General features: G+C 37.0%; 1 protein-coding gene and 1 non-coding gene across 47 annotated transcripts in view; both read right to left on the minus strand.

Annotated features, from left to right (window-relative positions):
• Window positions 1-18,161, minus strand: part of LOC725336 (longitudinals lacking protein, isoforms A/B/D/L) — a 178,591-nt gene that overhangs the window by 124,954 nt on the left and 35,476 nt on the right. For 4 of the 46 annotated variants that reach the window (XM_006567481.3, XM_006567477.3, XM_006567478.3 and 1 more), the window contains exon 7: window positions 14,821-16,176. The exons of 35 other annotated variants lie outside the window; for them this stretch is intronic. In XM_006567481.3, the coding sequence (XP_006567544.1) occupies window positions 14,834-16,176 (1,343 nt within the window). In that variant the 3' untranslated portion in view covers window positions 14,821-14,833. Of the gene's footprint in view, window positions 1-1,803; window positions 2,212-3,007; window positions 3,327-8,519; window positions 8,983-9,850; window positions 10,002-10,460; window positions 12,146-13,039; window positions 13,537-14,820; window positions 16,177-18,161 lie in introns of those variants that run through there. 7 more of the 46 variants (XM_006567501.3, XM_006567500.3, XM_006567545.3 and 4 more) reach the window with 6 other exon arrangements.
• Mir9885 (microRNA 9885) lies at window positions 3,476-3,556 on the minus strand. Its single transcript, NR_127366.1, has one exon. It is a non-coding gene; the product is annotated as a microRNA 9885 (primary transcript).

The raw sequence follows: 18,161 nt of genomic DNA on the forward strand, positions 1-18,161 counted from the left end.
CTCGTAACGAAGGTGTCTGGTTAGAGAGCCACGGTGGGTAAACGAGCTGCCGCAAGCGTTAGAGCAGAAGAACCTTTTATTAGCGGCGGAGGGTCGTTGGGCGGTCGATTTGCGCTGTCTCCAAGCTGCGCAAACCAAACGCGAGACGACGCCTGGAAAAGAAGATTTTCACCACTGAACGTGTTTAAAAAAAGAAAAGATAACTCTGATATATATATCGTCGATAGTTAAATTTTATCTTCGTTTTGTATTTCGTGGCCGACGACGGGAGACGAGGAGAGCAGGGGGGAAGGAGAAGTGCAGAACAGTGCATGGCATGTAGCGTGGCGAGAGGCAAGATCAGAGCAACAGCAGAGCGAAGCGGAATAGAGCGAAGCGGAATTAGAGAGTTGGGGAGAGACGGAGATATTCTGGTGTCGTTTAAAAAAAGATAAGCCGAGTCCTCGCTGAACGAACGAGGAAATCGTCCATGTTCCAACCATGTTTCTTCATTTCTTGACGTTCGACTCGTGATGTGAGTGTGTTATAATTAGGGACGACGTTAGAGAATCAGTTGATTTGACATCGATGACAATGTAACAAAATTAGTATTATATCGTTGAATCTCGATCATCCTTTGACGAACAAAGTTAGAAATTGATTTGTTTGTTTTAGAATAAATAAAAATAATCAACATTTCTTTATTTTAAAAAGATATAACTTCAGTGCGTATGTAATACAAACTTGAGAATAGAATGCAAAAATTCATTTACAATTTTCTTACAATTTATTAAACGATCGATATTTCCTCGTTATTGCTTAGCGAGAACTTAACTTAAGGACTTAAGTGAAAAATAAACAAACGACGATCGATCCAATTGTTTCTGAACGAATCGCTCTTTTTATTCGTAGCCTGGAATGTGTGTATAATTCGTCGAATATCGATTATTATTAAAATGTCACATAGAAACTTACAAAAGAAGGGAAGGGAGGGGAACGCGTCGATCTAACTCTAATTTCGTAAAGAGAGAAGCGGCAATGAATGCGAGAGGCTGCTTCGTTCCTACGGGAGTGGAACAAGTCGTTCAAATGTGATGCTCCGTGGCTTTGAGAACGTCGATCGCGTACACCTGACAATTCTTGTGCCTTCTTCTCACGTGCTCGTAGACGTTGGCCGACTTCTTGCACCGATACTCGCAATGTGGACACTTGAATCTCGGCTCTTGGCCGCACTCGTAGGTCAGGTGTCGGTTCAACGAGTATTTCTGGCTGTAGGCACAGGCACAGTTCGGACACGGGAACTTCTTCTTATAGTTATTGTCTATATCGGTTTGACTCGACGTTCGGGACCATAGTTTGCCATAGTTTTGGCCTTGGCCGTCTCCGATACCAACGTTGACCCCGTAAACGGTGAACGGGCCAGTAATATCTGGAACGAAACGTGTCTGACTGATTGCGATGCTTTTACATTTTTTTTTTGTTTTTTTTTTGGTTCTACAAAAGTTCTGCTCTTATCGAGAGTCCAACTTCTTACAGGTTGCGCAAAGTTAGAAAATTATCGAGTGTGGTGTCATCGATGAAAAAAAAAAAGAAACGCGGATTGTAATCGTAATACTCGCAATCTGGCAAATGTTATCGCAAGAAAGAACGTACTTACAAATATTGACGGTCGTATAATATAAAATGTGCCGCATTACGAAATAAAAATTCAAATGCTTGTACAAAACTTTCTTGTTTGCCTAATATGTTACACGTACAATTTTAATATAACAGATTTAGATTTATCTCTATCCTATGTAACGTATTTTATACGATTTTAACGCAAATAAAAAAAAAAAATAATAAATAAAAAAAAAAATAAAATGATTGTTCGTGCGTCAAAGAATCCTCTTGACGTCCTTCGCTTTTTGTTATTGCAATGCAATTATCGCATCGCGTCGTTCTTGGATTGATTGTCGATAATATCCACGACGTACACTCTTTGGTTATGATGCATTCTACGTATGTGAGATCTAACGTTCGACGAGTGTCTTGTGCAATACGAACAGTAAGGGCAACAGAATCTTGGCATCTGGCCACACTGAAATTTCAGATGCTTGTACAAATTATTCTTTCGCGTGAAAACGTTGCCACATTTGTGGCAAGAATATTTTTTGCTTCGCTCGTGACTCTGGATGTATTGGTGACCATCAAGATAACACGGATACTGACGCGATACTGGATAACGAACACCTGCGAACAGAAAAGGTTTTACCAAATAACTACGTCGAATTTTCATTTAAGATTTAGGAGACAATGATACGCGAGAGGCATTTTTGTGATTTCTTATTCGAATTCGATTCGATTGTCAATGATGTAAAATGTAAAAAACTGTTGACGTGAAAGAAGCCGTTATGTACATAGATTAATTTAATTTTAATTACATGAAATTGACAGAAGGAAAGAGTGAGAGAGCAAGAGATAGAGATGAGGATATTAAATTTTTTTAAACATAAAAGTATAAATATTTTAAATAATGGGAAATAAATTCGTAGATTCGTTAAATAAAAATAAATTATGATGAAGAGATTGCAATTGGAAGTTGATCATGGGTGATAAAAAATAATCTTTCCTAAGTAAATATTATAATTGAGAACTTTAAGAGGATATTCCAGTCCAAAATGTTTATTTTAAGATTAATTTCGAAATTTTTTCAAATATTACTATTTTATATTACGTATATTTATATATGTATATTTTAAGAACATGTTTATCATCATTTTTGGTTAAAAATAATTAAAACGAATTATAAAATATTTTTTAGTAAAATATTTTGATTATTTAAATTGAAAAAGCAACTTCCACTTTTAAACATTGCTTAAAGGGATAATCGATTTTTCAAACATCCATTAATTGCATAAATATGAATCTGTATATTTAATTTCAAAAATCAATGAAAAATGCAAAGAGATCGATCTTGTTATCTAAACTAAAATATCCCCTTGAAAAAAAGAAAGATTCATTTAAAAGTAACACAATCGACACGCACTATGAAAAATCACAGGTTGAAATCTTGCTTATATCTATGACGTAGACCTCGTTGCCAGGATGAATTCTGCGCACGTGGGCACGCACGTTAGAAGGATGTTTCGTTCTGTACGCGCAATAAGGACAATTAAATCGTGGCGATTGTCCACACTCGAATTTCAAATGATATTGAAGATTGTGTCTTCTGCTGAACACGCTGTGACAATTCCCGCAAGGAAACTTTTGCATGTGTTGTTCGTCTGTTCGCGAAAACGTGCTTCCTCTGATAGACGACCAACGAACCTCCTTTTCCTTCTGCTGCGATGTTAAGTAGTTTGTCTCTGAAAAAAAATCACAAATATCTCGTTCACATTTTTGTATTGCTCGGCCTCAAAATTTTCAAGAAATTCTCGAAACTTTGTTGCCATGTTCCGTCTTCAAACTTTCAAGATTTCTAGACTCGAATTAAAAATATCAACAACGATCGAACTTCGGCTCGACTCGGCGATAATCGGAAATGGTCTCGGAGCTACAGAACCGACCACGTCCGATCATTGCCGAGTCGAGCCGAAGTCGGACTAACGTTTACACGTTAATTCGAGTTTCGGAATCTGGAAAGTTTTCGAAACTTTGAGAATTCTTAAAAAGAATTTCTAAATTCCGAGCAACATAAAAATATCACTATCATCCCAAATCTCGAGATCCAATATATATCTCACAATATATAAATATACAATAGTATTACGATATAAGGAGACATACGATACACGTACGAAGGAAACGACATGCACGCAAGGATTTTTCAATGAACGAGCGAGTGTTCGTCAAGTAAGGATGATTTTTTATTAAAATTCGGTGATCGATGCGCAATTTATCACGCTTATTTCATCTACATATAGCGCTTCATGCTTCGCTCAGTGTTGAACATTCATCAGATCGACAACGTAGACTTCTCTATCGGGATGCTTCCTACGCACATGGGCCCTAACGTTCGACGTGTGTTTAGTCCTGTAAGCGCAATACGGACAGTTGAATCGCGGCAATTGTCCGCAAGCGTACTTCAAATGATGCTGCAGATTGTACCGCCAGGTGAACGTACGCCCACATTTCGGGCATAGGTGTCTCATCTCCTTGCGGAGAACTCGAGGATGAGCCGTTTTACGGTTCGCCATCGCGCGACACCATCCGTAATTTTGGATGTGGTTCGATAATTGTTCTGGAAAATACAAACTCGTGGTTAATCGTCTTGGATGGATGTCGCGACACGGTTTCAATTTCAACACATCTAACAACTAATGTCACTCGCCACGCTGCTCGATCGAAGAATTCGTTTTCACAAACGCGCAGAACGGGCCAAAAATCACGAAACCATTTTCGTTTCGGGAAATAATATGTTCTCCTTTCTATAACATATCATTTATTAACGTTTTTGGTTGCAAGAAAGTATAAAAATCTTTAATATAAATAAAACTCAATAAATTCTATAATAAAGGAAAAGAGGGAGGACAAGATTTTCAGATTGTCACCAAGAAACTTCAGAATGTAAATAATCTGGAAGAAAAATTATTTTTAAGTAACACATAAAAAAATGATTAAACATCAAAAGTTACAAATGATTTGAATGAACAATGACCATACTTGAAGCGATACTAAAGATGAATTATCGTATAAGGAACTAAGCTGGCACGATATTTTTAAGAATTTGAAAAAAAAAAACATTACGAATAAAATCGAATGATTGCCACTTTCTGTTTTGTACGTAATATACACATATTTTCGTATTTATTATAAGATTTTTTCTGTACAAATAAAATCGCAATTTTATTAGATCAATAAAATGATTTTCTTTTATTTTACTTTCCGTTTCTAAACATAAAAATTTTCTTTCTTAAAAAAGTACAAATGGAACGCAGTGGTGAAGTGAGAAAGAGAGAGAAAGAGAGACACGATCATCGATGTTTCCAAGAAGAAACGAGATCGCGGAAGAAATAACGGTATAAAGGAAATTTAATTTCATCGATTTCTTTAGAAATCGACATTACAATTTCATATTTTTAATTATATATCTTGGAAGTATATTTCGATTAAAAATATTTTTACTAGTATATTAAGCCATATTTCTTGCGAATATAGATCAAATGTAAAGCTTTCATCATTGCCATTAATGGTTATGTAATACATCATTAATCACTTCAATCAGACTAGAATTATTCTCGATTTTCTTAAACAAAACAAAAAAAAAATAGTTAATTCGATTCGCAAGTTTTATCAAAATATTTTAAAGACAATATGAGGATGAACGATATGTGAACCTCGTGAATTTTATTACAACTTTTTTCTATGCATTTAATCACTGATTTTCCAAATATTTGCAAAAAATGATCTCTATCATATTCACTTCATTATAATTTCACTATTACCCAAGAATTAATTCATATCTTATTTTCCCAGAATGCAATCAAACAATAATAATAGCAATCACTTTTTTTTTAAATATCTCGAAAATCAATTGTTACACATACAGAAAAAAAGTTGTTCCACATCCACGAACACGTTTCAAATCCTAGATTCACTCTGCGAATATCCGTATATCTGAAAATACACACGGAAGAATTCTTGGAGGAAACTTCAAAATCCATTAAAAAAAAAAAAAGCCTTATTTAAAAGAAGAATACACGTTGGATTATTCATCCGTCCGAAATTTTACAAACGTCAATGGCGTAGACGTTGTTACCGGGATGCTTTCTACGGACGTGGGCGCGAACGTTGGACACGTGTTTCGTTCTGTAAATACAATAGGGGCAGTTGAATCGTGGCATTTGGCCACACTCGAACTTGGCGTGATAATAAAGATTGTTCTTGTGACTGAAGACGCTCGGGCACGTCGGGCATGGGAACTTTTGCTTCTCGCCGTATGCGGACACGGCCGATTTCTGAAAATTTGCACGCCTTCTTCCGACGGTGGAGGACGCGTGGCTGAAATCTGCCACTGGTTGGAAACACACTGGAACAGAAACGACACAACGCTCAGGTCAGATGACATCGTGCACGTTCGATCGATCGATCGATCAAGTTTTCTACGCGATTTCTCCATCCAGTTCTCTCGACACAATTCTCTCGATGCGAGGATAAGAGAGGCATACCTTTTTATACGTTTGGTTCGTTCGTCGTCGAGCCGGCCATTGATCGACGCTCGTCGAAAGGAAGACAGGGATTGGACGAGATATTGATACATACGAGACGAGTAATCGAGTCATCGCTTGAAGTGAGGCTTTTTTAAATTGTTTTTTGGAAAGAAAAAAAAAATAATTGCAAGGTGATTATTCATTTTCTTTTTTTTAATGGATTGTTCTCTATGTGAAAGGTTTAAGAATTTCTTTATTGTTTAAATTTTTAGTTGACAAATCGATCAAGTATTAAAGAATTAAGTATTTAATTGATTTGTTAACCGAAAATTTGAAGGAATGTGAATTTTTTCATGTAACAAATAATTTATAATAATGATTTCACTTCAAATGATCACATTACACCGCTCATCCTGTATATATATATATATATATATATATATATATATATATAAATATATCTTGTTATCAGTAAACGTAATTAACGAATAACATTGTTCCAGCTTTATATATTTGTGAAAAAATCTAGAACGACATTATCGCAAATACAATTGTTTAACACGTCCCGTTGTAAAAGTGTAATTCCGGAATACACGTTTTATCTCTCTATTGCGAAAAATATGCACAGTTCTATCGTGTCGTGGAAATTTTTGACGTATTCACTTTGAATGTTCCATTTATCGAATTCGAATCGAATCGATCCGTCGAATCATTTAAAAACACAACTCATTCCTCTCGATTCGAGCGTGGAAACGAAAATTCCGATACACCCGATGTGTCATCTAAATCACGTATTCGCGCACGATGTATCAATCCTACTGTCTTTTCGTTTGAAAATTCTTCTTTCCATTCGGTCGTTTCCCTCGTGGATCCTTGGAACTCCTGGAAAAAGAAGAAAGAACGATCGCGTTCAATATCGAAGCGTTCTCCAATCAAATGCGAAATTAACGAGAACACGTTCGTAAATCGTAGATTTACAAGATTTTCTATTTTCTTAATTTTCCCAAATTTCTTCGATTTCCGGCATAACGAACATGTTAAATTAATAAAATCAAGATATTTAATTTACAAAATTGAATTGAATTATATCTCAACAACAATCACGATTAACCAAGTTAAATTCGTAAAAGTCGAACTCGCGAAGAAAAAAAAGAACTCGTTAAAAAGATATCTAAACTTTTTGTCTTACACGAATCTCGATCGGCACCACCATTCCTCCAAATAACGACGACAAACGACGATTGACGAACGAAAGTTGGTACGTTGTTTATGAGACGAGTGCAAGAATGAAAAGGGACACGCGTCGACGCCTCTCAAAGATATATTCCACGGCTTCTGTTCGAAGCCCCCTTCTTCTTCCGGTTGCCAGCTATCGAATCTTCGGCTAGTGTAGTTTCAAGCGACGTTCTGTTGCAACTGGCAAAGGTCCACCGTGTACACGTCTCTTCCCGGATGGCATTTGCGCACGTGACGGCGGGCGTTCGAGATGTGCCTCGCGCAATAACTGCAGTACGGGCAATTGAACCGAGGGTTTTGGCCGCACTCGAATTTTTGATGGTAGGTGAGCCCGCCCTTCCTACTGAACACGCTCGTGCAATTTGGACAGGGGAATTTCCGATCGAGCACTCTCGAGTCGGGCGGCGAAACGATGGTGGCGCCGCCGCCGCCGCCGCTGTTGCCAGTGTTGCCGCTTCTCGTTCCGTGCACCTGTTGCGCGCCGGCCCGTTGTTGTTGATGGAGAACGTTCTGCCACGGTTTCGCGACACCGGTGAACCAGCAATAATTCACCCCTGGAACAGAAACAAGAACACGACGTCCCCGTCAGTGTAGTTCCTACAACCGGAAACACCTGCGCAACACAAAAAAAAAAAAAGAGGAACTAGAGGAGAAAATAATTATATTTCGTAGATAGTAGTCGATGTCAAACCTTCTTCGGCCGTCGATCTCATCGCGGTGTTCGACGATTAAACACCGGGAGAGGCTTGATATCTTCCGTGAAGAGAAGAGGGATGAAGACAATGTTCGAGATCGTTGCTCGTTAATTATGCAATATTATATAGGCGATGATCACAGTTTTTCTTTTTCTTTTTTTAAACAATTTATTGTTATTATTATTTTCCGTTTTTTTCGAGCAGACAAGACATATCGTGTCAGAGTGTGATGTGAAAATATATAAATATATATATATATATTTAATAGATATATATATATCTATTAGGAGAGCAACGAAAAAAGGCTTGGATAATAGCGATATGCAATGATTTTTGTATGGTATGATATGGTAGTAGAATGAAAATAATTACATCGAAAATATTACATATTTATATCCGAGTGTGCGTGTTGCATCTCCGTATATGTGCAATCGAGTGCGTTTGTTTTTTTTCTTCTTTTTTTTTTTTTTACGTGCAATTTTTTTTTTTTTTTACTTTTGATTTACAATATCAACAACTCTATCACGATAACAGAGAGAGACACGATGATAAAAATACAAATGTTGAAAAGAAACGAGATCAAACGAGTATCGGTTTTTTTTAAAAGGTTTGCCCGAGATTCCTGTCCTCCTCGTCTTCCATTGTCGCCTCGAACGTTTTATCGCGCGACACGTTGACCACGCTCACGTTGTAACCATAATGCTTCCGTCGCACGTGCGCGCGTATATTCGAGGATTTCTTCGACGCGTAATCGCAATACGGGCAGCCGAATCTCGGTAGCTGGCCGCACTCGAATTTCAAGTGCGAGTACAAATTGTTCTTCCGGTTGAATATGCTCGTACACCTTGGACAAGGGAACCTGCCTTTGTTCCGGTCCTGAAAGTCCGTACCTCTTGGCACCGCGCTCCCCGGTATCTTGAAGCCGCCCAGATGTTCCAGATCTGTAAGAAAATGTTCGGAACTCGTCAGTGTCCGCGCTCGAGCAACGAACACGTTCCATTCAATGGATGTTCCATTCGATATCGATTGATGGAATATCGAGGGAAAGGATGTTATTCATAAATAAAGCGCAAACGTTAACAATCGATATTTTCGATATAAACGATATAAACCCGCGTACGTTCTCGAATCCCTCCCTCTTTTCCTATTTTTTTAAGCGTACGCGACTTGTTCTTGAGCAAAAGAAAACTTTATTTCGACTATTTATAAAAAAAGAATGATAATTGGTGTGTTTCGTACAAGAAAATCACACGTTATATCTCTCTTTCTTTCTCTCTCCCTCCCTCTCTCTCTCTCCGTCTTTCATTCTTTTGTTCTCTTTTATTCCTAAAGTGTTAATGTTTGTGTAGATTGTAGTCGCGTGGAACTTCGGTCGAATTCGGTATTGGTCGGATTAGATCGGGAGTCTGAAAGTTCGTAGTTTAGTTGGTAGATGTCGGGTAATTCGGAAATGATCGGGTCTAATCGGAATATCTCGGGTGGATACGTTTGGATGAAATTTTCTATGGTTACATTTATAATCCGATTGAACAATCGTAAAGAAATATTTTGTTAACGAGGTTATAAGCTTGGAGAGGATTTGAATTCCGAAATATAAATGGTATCTAAATCGATAGATACCGAAATATCTGAAACCGATATTTTCAAAATAAAATTCATAAATAATTAATCGGATCGGATTTTAGATCGATCACGTAAACGTTATAACCGAAGTGAATGGAGCGGACATGGGTGCGAACATTGGACGTTTTCTTCGAACGGTATTCGCAATAAGGGCACTTGAACCTCGGCAATTGGCCGCACTCGTACTTAAGATGTTTCTGCAAGTTGTTCTTCCGATTGAAAACGCTGCTACACTTTGGACACGGGAACTTGACGTTGCGAACTTGTTGCAAAGCGAACTGCGACGAGGTGGCGTTTCGTTCGCCCAGTAGCACAGGATTGTACAGGAATAACTCGTCTGCGAACAAAAGGAAACATTACAAGAAGTAGGCCAGTCTGCTATCTTGACAGTGGATCCACGTACGAATTTTTCTCGATCGGTCGAACAACGAAGAAAAAAAAAATATATATATATAAATCTTGAAACGTTAAACGAGAGATTTTACACGTCGAAGCATCTCGAATGTGCATATCTCGTGCTTTATTTCTTTTCTTTTTTTTTTCATTCGAGATTATCTTCATCGATGATTGCAATATGATCGTCGGCGAAATTTGATATTCGATTTTTCATCCTATTTCTTGCGCTCTTATCCGATCTGATTGATGAAAGCAATGAAATTAATGAAATCGATGAACTTCTCTGCACGATACAAATCGAAGAATCATATTGAAATCACGCCTGATTTGCTTGCTCGCGAGTAAAATAAAAGAAAAAAGGATTTTGCGAAATCGAGAACGAGCAACAAGATTATTCAAATTGATCAAACAGTCTATTTATTGGCGAAACGCACGTTAACGGAGGATACATTGTGAGCATAGAACGCGACGTTGGAATTATCGTACTGACCATGAAAACTAAGCATCTCTTGTCCTTCCTTCGCGATCGTATCAACGCATCCCTCTCTCTCTCTCTCTTCCTCTCTCGCTCTCATACATCTCTCTCTATATACAGGGTAATTTCCTCATCAATGATATGCCAAAGGCAGTAAAAATCACAACGATAATTTTATTTTTCATACGTGTATATATATATCAATAAACGAAGATTGACGTTACAAGTCTCGTATACAAAGTCGCGTTCGAATATTTAAATTATCGTCATGGGATTACTCTATCTATATTTCGAATCTGAGCTAACAAGAAAATCACCCCGCACTGGAATAACCGATTCCAAACTACTTCTCTCCTTTTTGCTGATGAAAAATTCGAAGACGAAAAATATCTGAAATTTATATTAACCCTTTGCACTTCCCAAGCCTTTCTCGTCGAACCAACAACTCCAGACGATTTCTCGCATCCGTTCGATGAATTTCTCAGCTAATTTAAAATGATTTCACGCACAAATTAAAATGTATCTTTAAGAAAGAAAATTTATCGAATATTAAAATCTATATCATCGTTTTGCGATTTGATATTTTAATAATTACCATTGCATTAAGTGTCAGGGCAAATATCGCGATAAAATGTCGTTTGATTCCTTTCTTATTTTATTGAGAGCAAATCTTACAATCCCAATAACATTCACTGTCTATTATTCTTACATTTCATTCATTCTATATTCTCCTTATATTACATCTCTATTTTTTAACGAATAGAAATAATTTCGAAAAATCGAACTCATCCTCGCTCGAACTTAATTGCTTACAAAATTAAAAAAACTTTGAAAATAATATTTCTATATGCCGAAAATATAGATCCGCGATTTAATTTGAGATAAAAAAAAAATCTAACCATTCGATAGTATATTATTCTACGCTTTATAAGATTACAAAGAAGTTAGAAGTCTGTTCATGAAGTGATATTTTTAAAAAAATCACAACATAAATATTGTCTCATTCGAATTGCCGCATCGATCCGAATGGCGGATAAAGTCACGTCTGGAGTTACCGACCGAGCGGTGCCCGAGAATCACCATTGTAGCGCAAAGCGTTAAACGATAAAGCAAAGCCTCGATCGGGGAAAAAGTCGCACGAGAACAATAACGTGCGAGTGAATACAAATCGACGATACGGCATGGAGGAGAAAAGACAAAGAGAAAAAAGGAAAAAAAAAAAGAAAAACTTCGAGTTCAACTTCGACGAAAGAAAGAAAAAAGGAGTCGAGTGAACGAAAAACGAGACGACTGTAGGCGCGTGGTTCAAACGGTGAGATTTGGTAGCAGATAAATATCCTGAACGTAGACCGCGTTCCCCTCGTGTTTCCGGCGTATATGCTTCTGTATGTTGGACGTCTTCTTCGAGATCAGATCACAGTAAGGGCATTTGAAGCGGGGCGGTTGGCCGCACTCGTATCTCAAGTGCGTGAGGAGGCTTCGTTTCTGGCCGAACACGCTCGTGCAATTGGCGCAAGGATACCTCGTACTGTTCGGTACGAAACTTCTGTAAAGCCTGCCACGGTGTCCCGCGCTCAATAACATTCTTGACGTGGCAAATTGTTTGAAACCTGGAAAAATTCAGTGCGACGATCAGTAAAATTTTGACAATGTTTTCAACTACCGGTTTGTGTAGACGTGTTTTTTTTTAAATCAAAAAAAAAAAAAAAAAAAAAAGAGAAGAGATACTTTTTTTTTCTTCTGATAAATCATCTTTTCCGTTCCACGTTCTATTCAAGTATAGACGGCAGAGAAGAAACAGAGAGACATTGCTGGTTTTACTCGTAAAAAAAAAAAAACAACAACCATGCTAACGAAAACAAAACGAATAGAAAAATAAAGAAAAATCCCAAGAGAGAGAGAGAGAGAGAGAAAAAAAATAATAACGTGAGTCGTTGGGATAAGAGAGATTTCAAAATGCACTTTATTCAGAGTAGATTGGTGACAAATGTTGATTAATTAATTGAACAAGATGGTGGATCGATATCTAAAAATTCGCCCTTTCGAACAATCGTGAAAAAACCACTTGGAATAAAACACTTTTGGCTCATCATTGGTACTTTGGATTTCGAAACCGCAATGAATTAAAATATCGTGAATATCTTTTTTTCTTTTCTTTCTTAAATTCACTTCTCGTAAATATCGAGAGAATATTTTCCCGCCTATTTCGTTCCAACGAAATTACACTTTTTCTTGCTGAAGAGAGAACGATATTAAATGACACCTTAGAAAACTAGAAAGGTAACAGCGTGTGAAATTTCTAAATAAACTTTAACAGGGGATATGTACGTATCGAGAGATCTCCTCCTTTCTTCCCTTTTCTTTTTCTTTATTCTCTATAATTTTCTTCTCCACCAGTCGGTCCCTCTATATATACATATATATATGTATATATCGTATATATACATATATATATATATCTCTTAATCGTGTTTACATTTATCGTATGCCAGCTAGTAACGTACTCTGGACAATTGTTTATACAAGTCGATGATCTGCAACTTCTCGTCCTTGTGCATACGTCGCACGTGGACGTACATGTTCGAGGAGAATTTCGCCTTCTTGGTGCAATAGGGGCATTGGTAACGGGGCTCTTTACCGCACTGGAAATGGCAATGGGTTTTCATGTCGGAGAGCCTGGTGTAACCACTGTTACACCGCGGGCAATAAAACTTTTTCCTCGGCACGGAATTTTGAACGGAGACACTGTCGGGCCAGTGGGCCCTCGAAGAAACGGAGGTTGGCAACGGGGGAGGGGGAGGGGGGGGAGGCTCTTGACGGCAACCGGCCGCCTCCACGTAGAGGAACGACTCGTCCGGCTTCGGCGGCTGCTGCGAACACTTGGAGAAATCTCTTCCCGGTTGCTGATAACCCCCTGCGTCGCCACCCTGCATCGATCTCCCTCCTCCTATCATTTCAGGGCGAATGTACGACGAATGTAACTGGCCGTACATACTCGGATCTAGAAAAAAGAATCGAATTTTTGTTCCAAGTTATTAGAAAGAACAACAGATTGGGGATGGAAACCAACGAGTTGACGACATTGCAGAGAAATACAATTTTTTTGTTCTTTGCTTTTTTGTTTTTTTTTTTTTCTCTCTCCATCCATGCTCCTTCAAAAGCTACTTTCGCTTCTCTAACGAGATCGACGAGTTCTCTTTCCTTCTTTGCTCGATATTTTTTTTTCTATTCTCGCTTTTTTTTTTCTCGATTCGTGTATTGTCTTGTTTAATGGTGATTTGCGAAGAGAGAATCCAGAGAGAGGCAGAGAGGAGGGAAGGGAAGGGGAGGAGAGATAAAATTGAGAAGAAACCAGAGAATACGTATACACGTATATGATTTATATTGGGAATATTCAAATGGTGGAGATTCTTTGGAAGATCGATAATAAAAAGAAACGCCTGTATAGTTGCAATCGATCCTCTTAAAAGATTCTCGTACATATTTATTTTTTTTTTTTTTTCAGAAATACGAAGATATGACTTACTAGGATGAATCGTGTGCGAGTTTTTGACAACTTGATTTATTTTTAATGCTTTTACACATATAGGAATTCGCATCGCTAATTCTATAAAATATAAATATGGCAATCACATTATACTTAAAATCTAAAAACATAGTCGATGTTCAATAAATCGATCTGAATATATCTCAGAGCATGTATCATAAATAAAACGATACATTTTTGCTTCGTCGTTACAATGATAATTTAAATAATCTTTAACGGTATAGATAGAATACGGTTGATCATTATCGGAATATTTTATCGAGTACTATAGTACATTTTGTTAAAAGTTAAAACGGAATGGAAATGTCTTTTATCAAACAAAAAATAAATAATAATTTTTTTCTATAATATTAATAACAATAACAGTAACAGAGACGTGCGGGGTTGCCTGTTTGTTTAAGTAGTTTACTTAATGGCAAATAAACGATAGATATATATAAAAAAAATGATTAAAAAAAAAAAACAAAATTTTCCACTGCACGTTCGAGTAAAACCGAATCGACAGACTGAATTTGTTACCGGTGCGAATAATACTGAATAATGTAAATTAACCGTATTATACCATTTATCTCTTTAATGTACTTACATAATTGAAGAATGAACACAGTATTGATAAATATTCTTGCGTAAATTCGGCGTGCAAAAAAAAAAAAAGAAAGAAAAAAAAGAATCAAAAATATAAAAAAATATAAAGAATTAAAAATACGGCGATATAAAAAAGAACACTTTTTTTTTTTCTTTACGAAATAATTTATTCGGTATCGGACGCCATTTCATCCGTAATGTTCAAGGAGGGACTGCTGCACTCGGATATACTGCAGTCACTTTCATCGTTGCTCCTCTGCCCGAATCGTCTCACGTACGACACAGGAGTCGCATTGTTTCTCCTTGTTTGCTTGTTCTTACAAATCCCGTAATGGCGATACGGTACTTTGGCAGCTTTGAAAATCCTGTTGCAAAACTCGCACGTGCTTATCCTTCCACACTCGTTTCGTATGTGATGGGTCAAACTCTTCCTCTCCTTGAAACAATGGCCGCACGTTTTGCAAACATGCGAGCTGTTGTTCACCGAACGCTTGTTACACTTCGCCTCCGGATTCTTCAGGCAATTCCTCTTCATGTGCGACGACAAGTTGGTGGCGCGAAGGAACGTTTTCTTGCACAATTTGCAAGCGTAAGTCGTCCTGTACTTGCTAAGATCCACCGCGTCCATCCACTCGGTGACGGTCGAGGCGGTGCTGCTGATCGAATCCCTTCGCATCCTGTTATCCTCGTTGCTCGGCCCGGCAACGTCTTCCTTTTCCCCCACCTCCTTCCTATTCCCGACGAACGAACTCCCCTCCTCCTCTACCCTCTTATCTTCTTTCCTTTGCTTCCAACTTGTGCCCCGCCAACTTTTGTTAAAAACTCGTTCTCGCGAGTTTTCCCCCTTCTGCCCCACTCTCCTCTCCGAGCTCGCTCTCGCCCCGCGGTTCTCCTCGCGCTCCCGCCATTTTTCCACCCGCTCGCGCGACGCCTCGAGCTTAGACGAACTTTCGCTTCGCCCGCGCCAATCTTTCCTCCCTTTACACTTTCCTCCCCGTTCGTTCCTCCCCTCCTTGAACGCGGCCACCTTTCCCCTCCCTTCGCTCCATCCTTGATCGCGCAATTTTTTGTTCAACTTGTTCAACTTAGGAGGGGGACTGCTGTCCAATCGGATGCAAGATATCTCCATTTCTTGCTCGCTCTCTGCCCACTTAAGCGACGTTTTATCGCTCGTTTCCTCGCTCGTATCTTTATTTCTTTCTTCCTTCGCGCCCCCCTCCTCCCTAACGTTTTCTTCGCTCGAAAAACCTTCGATACTTTCTTTGTTGCTCGCGTTGTCGTCGATCAAACTTTCGCGAGACTCGTTCTCGTCGATTCGTCGTTCGATCAAATTTTCCTTCTCGCGATCGAACAGGATCGGGCTCGTCATCATCTTCTCGTGATTATTCACCTTGCGCACCACTTTTGCGATCGGACGAATGCTTATCTCCTCGTTTTTCGTTAACGCGCATAGTATCCTCTCGAGCTGTTCCGCCTCGAATCTCGTTCTTTTTTTCCTCCGCGCGTTTCCTGCAACACAATTCGACTAATAATAATTTCCGTTTGCGTTTCTCTTTGAAATTTCGAAAAAGGAGGAGGAATAAAGAGAGAAAAAAAATCAAAGGGGGATTAAAAAGAAAATAGTAAGTTAAGGGGAAAAAAGAAAAAGAAGAAGAAGAAGAAAACCCATTGTAGTCGTGTTTCTACAGCCGTTATCGTGCAGAGGAAAGAAAAACGAGGGAAGGTGGAAATGGTGGAAAAAAAAATGGGAGGAGAGAAAATCGGTTGAACGAGTAAAAATAATGGCGAACGATCGTCGTAATTTCTCCTTTTATTCTCATTACACGCTTTCTTACGTTGTTACAATTTAAGGATCTACAAATGTTAGCTATGTATTCTTCTTGTAATATAAATAATACAAATTCGAAGATTCTAAATAAAAAAAAAAATTTTTTTCAAAATCTTCCTAGCCCAATGCAAAAACATTATCTTAATCACAAATATCGCACACAAACTTAGAATAAAACAAAAATAATTTTATTCTTCGACGAGATATTTAAATTCGCAATATAAATTGATCGATCGATTGAATTGAACACTGATTCGAGAAATTTTTTTCTCTTGCGAAAATTTTCGATTTCATTAATTGTGCGCGTACCGTGATCGATCGTTTTCCTTAACAAAATCTTCGCAAAGAAAGAAATTGCTTGAAATTAGCAGTTAAAGCCTTCGCTTCTCTGTATATTAAGAGATGTTCAAGATCTTAATAATTTGAAAATCGATTTTTGGACTTCGAGGAAGGAATAAAAATTGGAAATACAAGAAATATTAGATGAAAATCTTAAGATATTTTCATTTTTCGGTTTTTTTTCTTCTGTTGGATTATCTTTTTTCTTTAAATTACGACGATGGTTTTAACAACGAATGTATATGAATTAATTTGATTTTATTCGTTGTATATATATGTGTATATATATATAAATACAGAACTTCGCAATAGTTTTGTAAAAAAAAATTATAACGATTCGAACGATATTACATCATGCTTAAAAATAAATTTAAAAAAAAATCTTTAAATCAAAATCATCGATTTCGATAATCGAAGGACAGATTACTGCTAAATGTGCAATTTATATGATCGCATACAGAATATCAAGCACGATGGTATTTTATTACGAAACGAAAATAAAAGGATCTAATTATATGTATATATTTGAAAATTAAGTAATAAAATTTTCCAGAATAAATAGAAACTTTTTCCGAATCAATCGAATCGTTGTTGAGTAATGGCAAGAAAATAATTAAAGATACAAAACATACAAAAAAATAAATAAATAAATAAATAAATAAATAGAGAATCCTGTATCTCTTCATGGTATGTTTGAAGTAAAATAAGAAATAGATATACCAATAATGCCAATACAAATACCACTTTCCATTTATAACAAAACATAAGAAAAAATTATAATAAATATTTTCATACTAATTAAATGCAAAAAAAAAAAAATAAAAAACAAAAAGAATTTTACGAAATAAGTTATTCGCTGTCCGATGTGATCTCGAATATGAAATTCAAAATAGAACTATTGAACACGTTGGAATCTAAGACAAAACTATAATAAATACTATTACAGTAAATTATTCGCTATCCGATGTGATCTCGAACATAAAATTCAAAATGGAACTATCGGATGAAATCTAACAAAACTGTGATAAATATTTTCATACTAATTAAATAAAAAAAAAACAAACAAAAGCAAAAAAGAATTTCACGAAAAAAATTATTCGCTGTTCGAATAATATAATATAAAATATAACATAAAATTCGAAATAGAACTATCGGACACGATGGAATCTAAGACAAAATATAATATTATATTTTCAAACTAATTATATAATATTTTCAAACTAATTAAATTCAAAAAACAAACAAACAAACAAACAAACAAAAACAAAAAAGAATTTCACGAAATAAGTTATTCGCTATCCGATATAATCTCGAACATAAAATTCGA

The sequence above is a fragment of the Apis mellifera genome, linkage group LG9, assembly GCF_003254395.2.
Source record: "Apis mellifera strain DH4 linkage group LG9, Amel_HAv3.1, whole genome shotgun sequence".
In the NCBI taxonomy this organism is placed as follows: domain Eukaryota; kingdom Metazoa; phylum Arthropoda; class Insecta; order Hymenoptera; family Apidae; genus Apis; species Apis mellifera.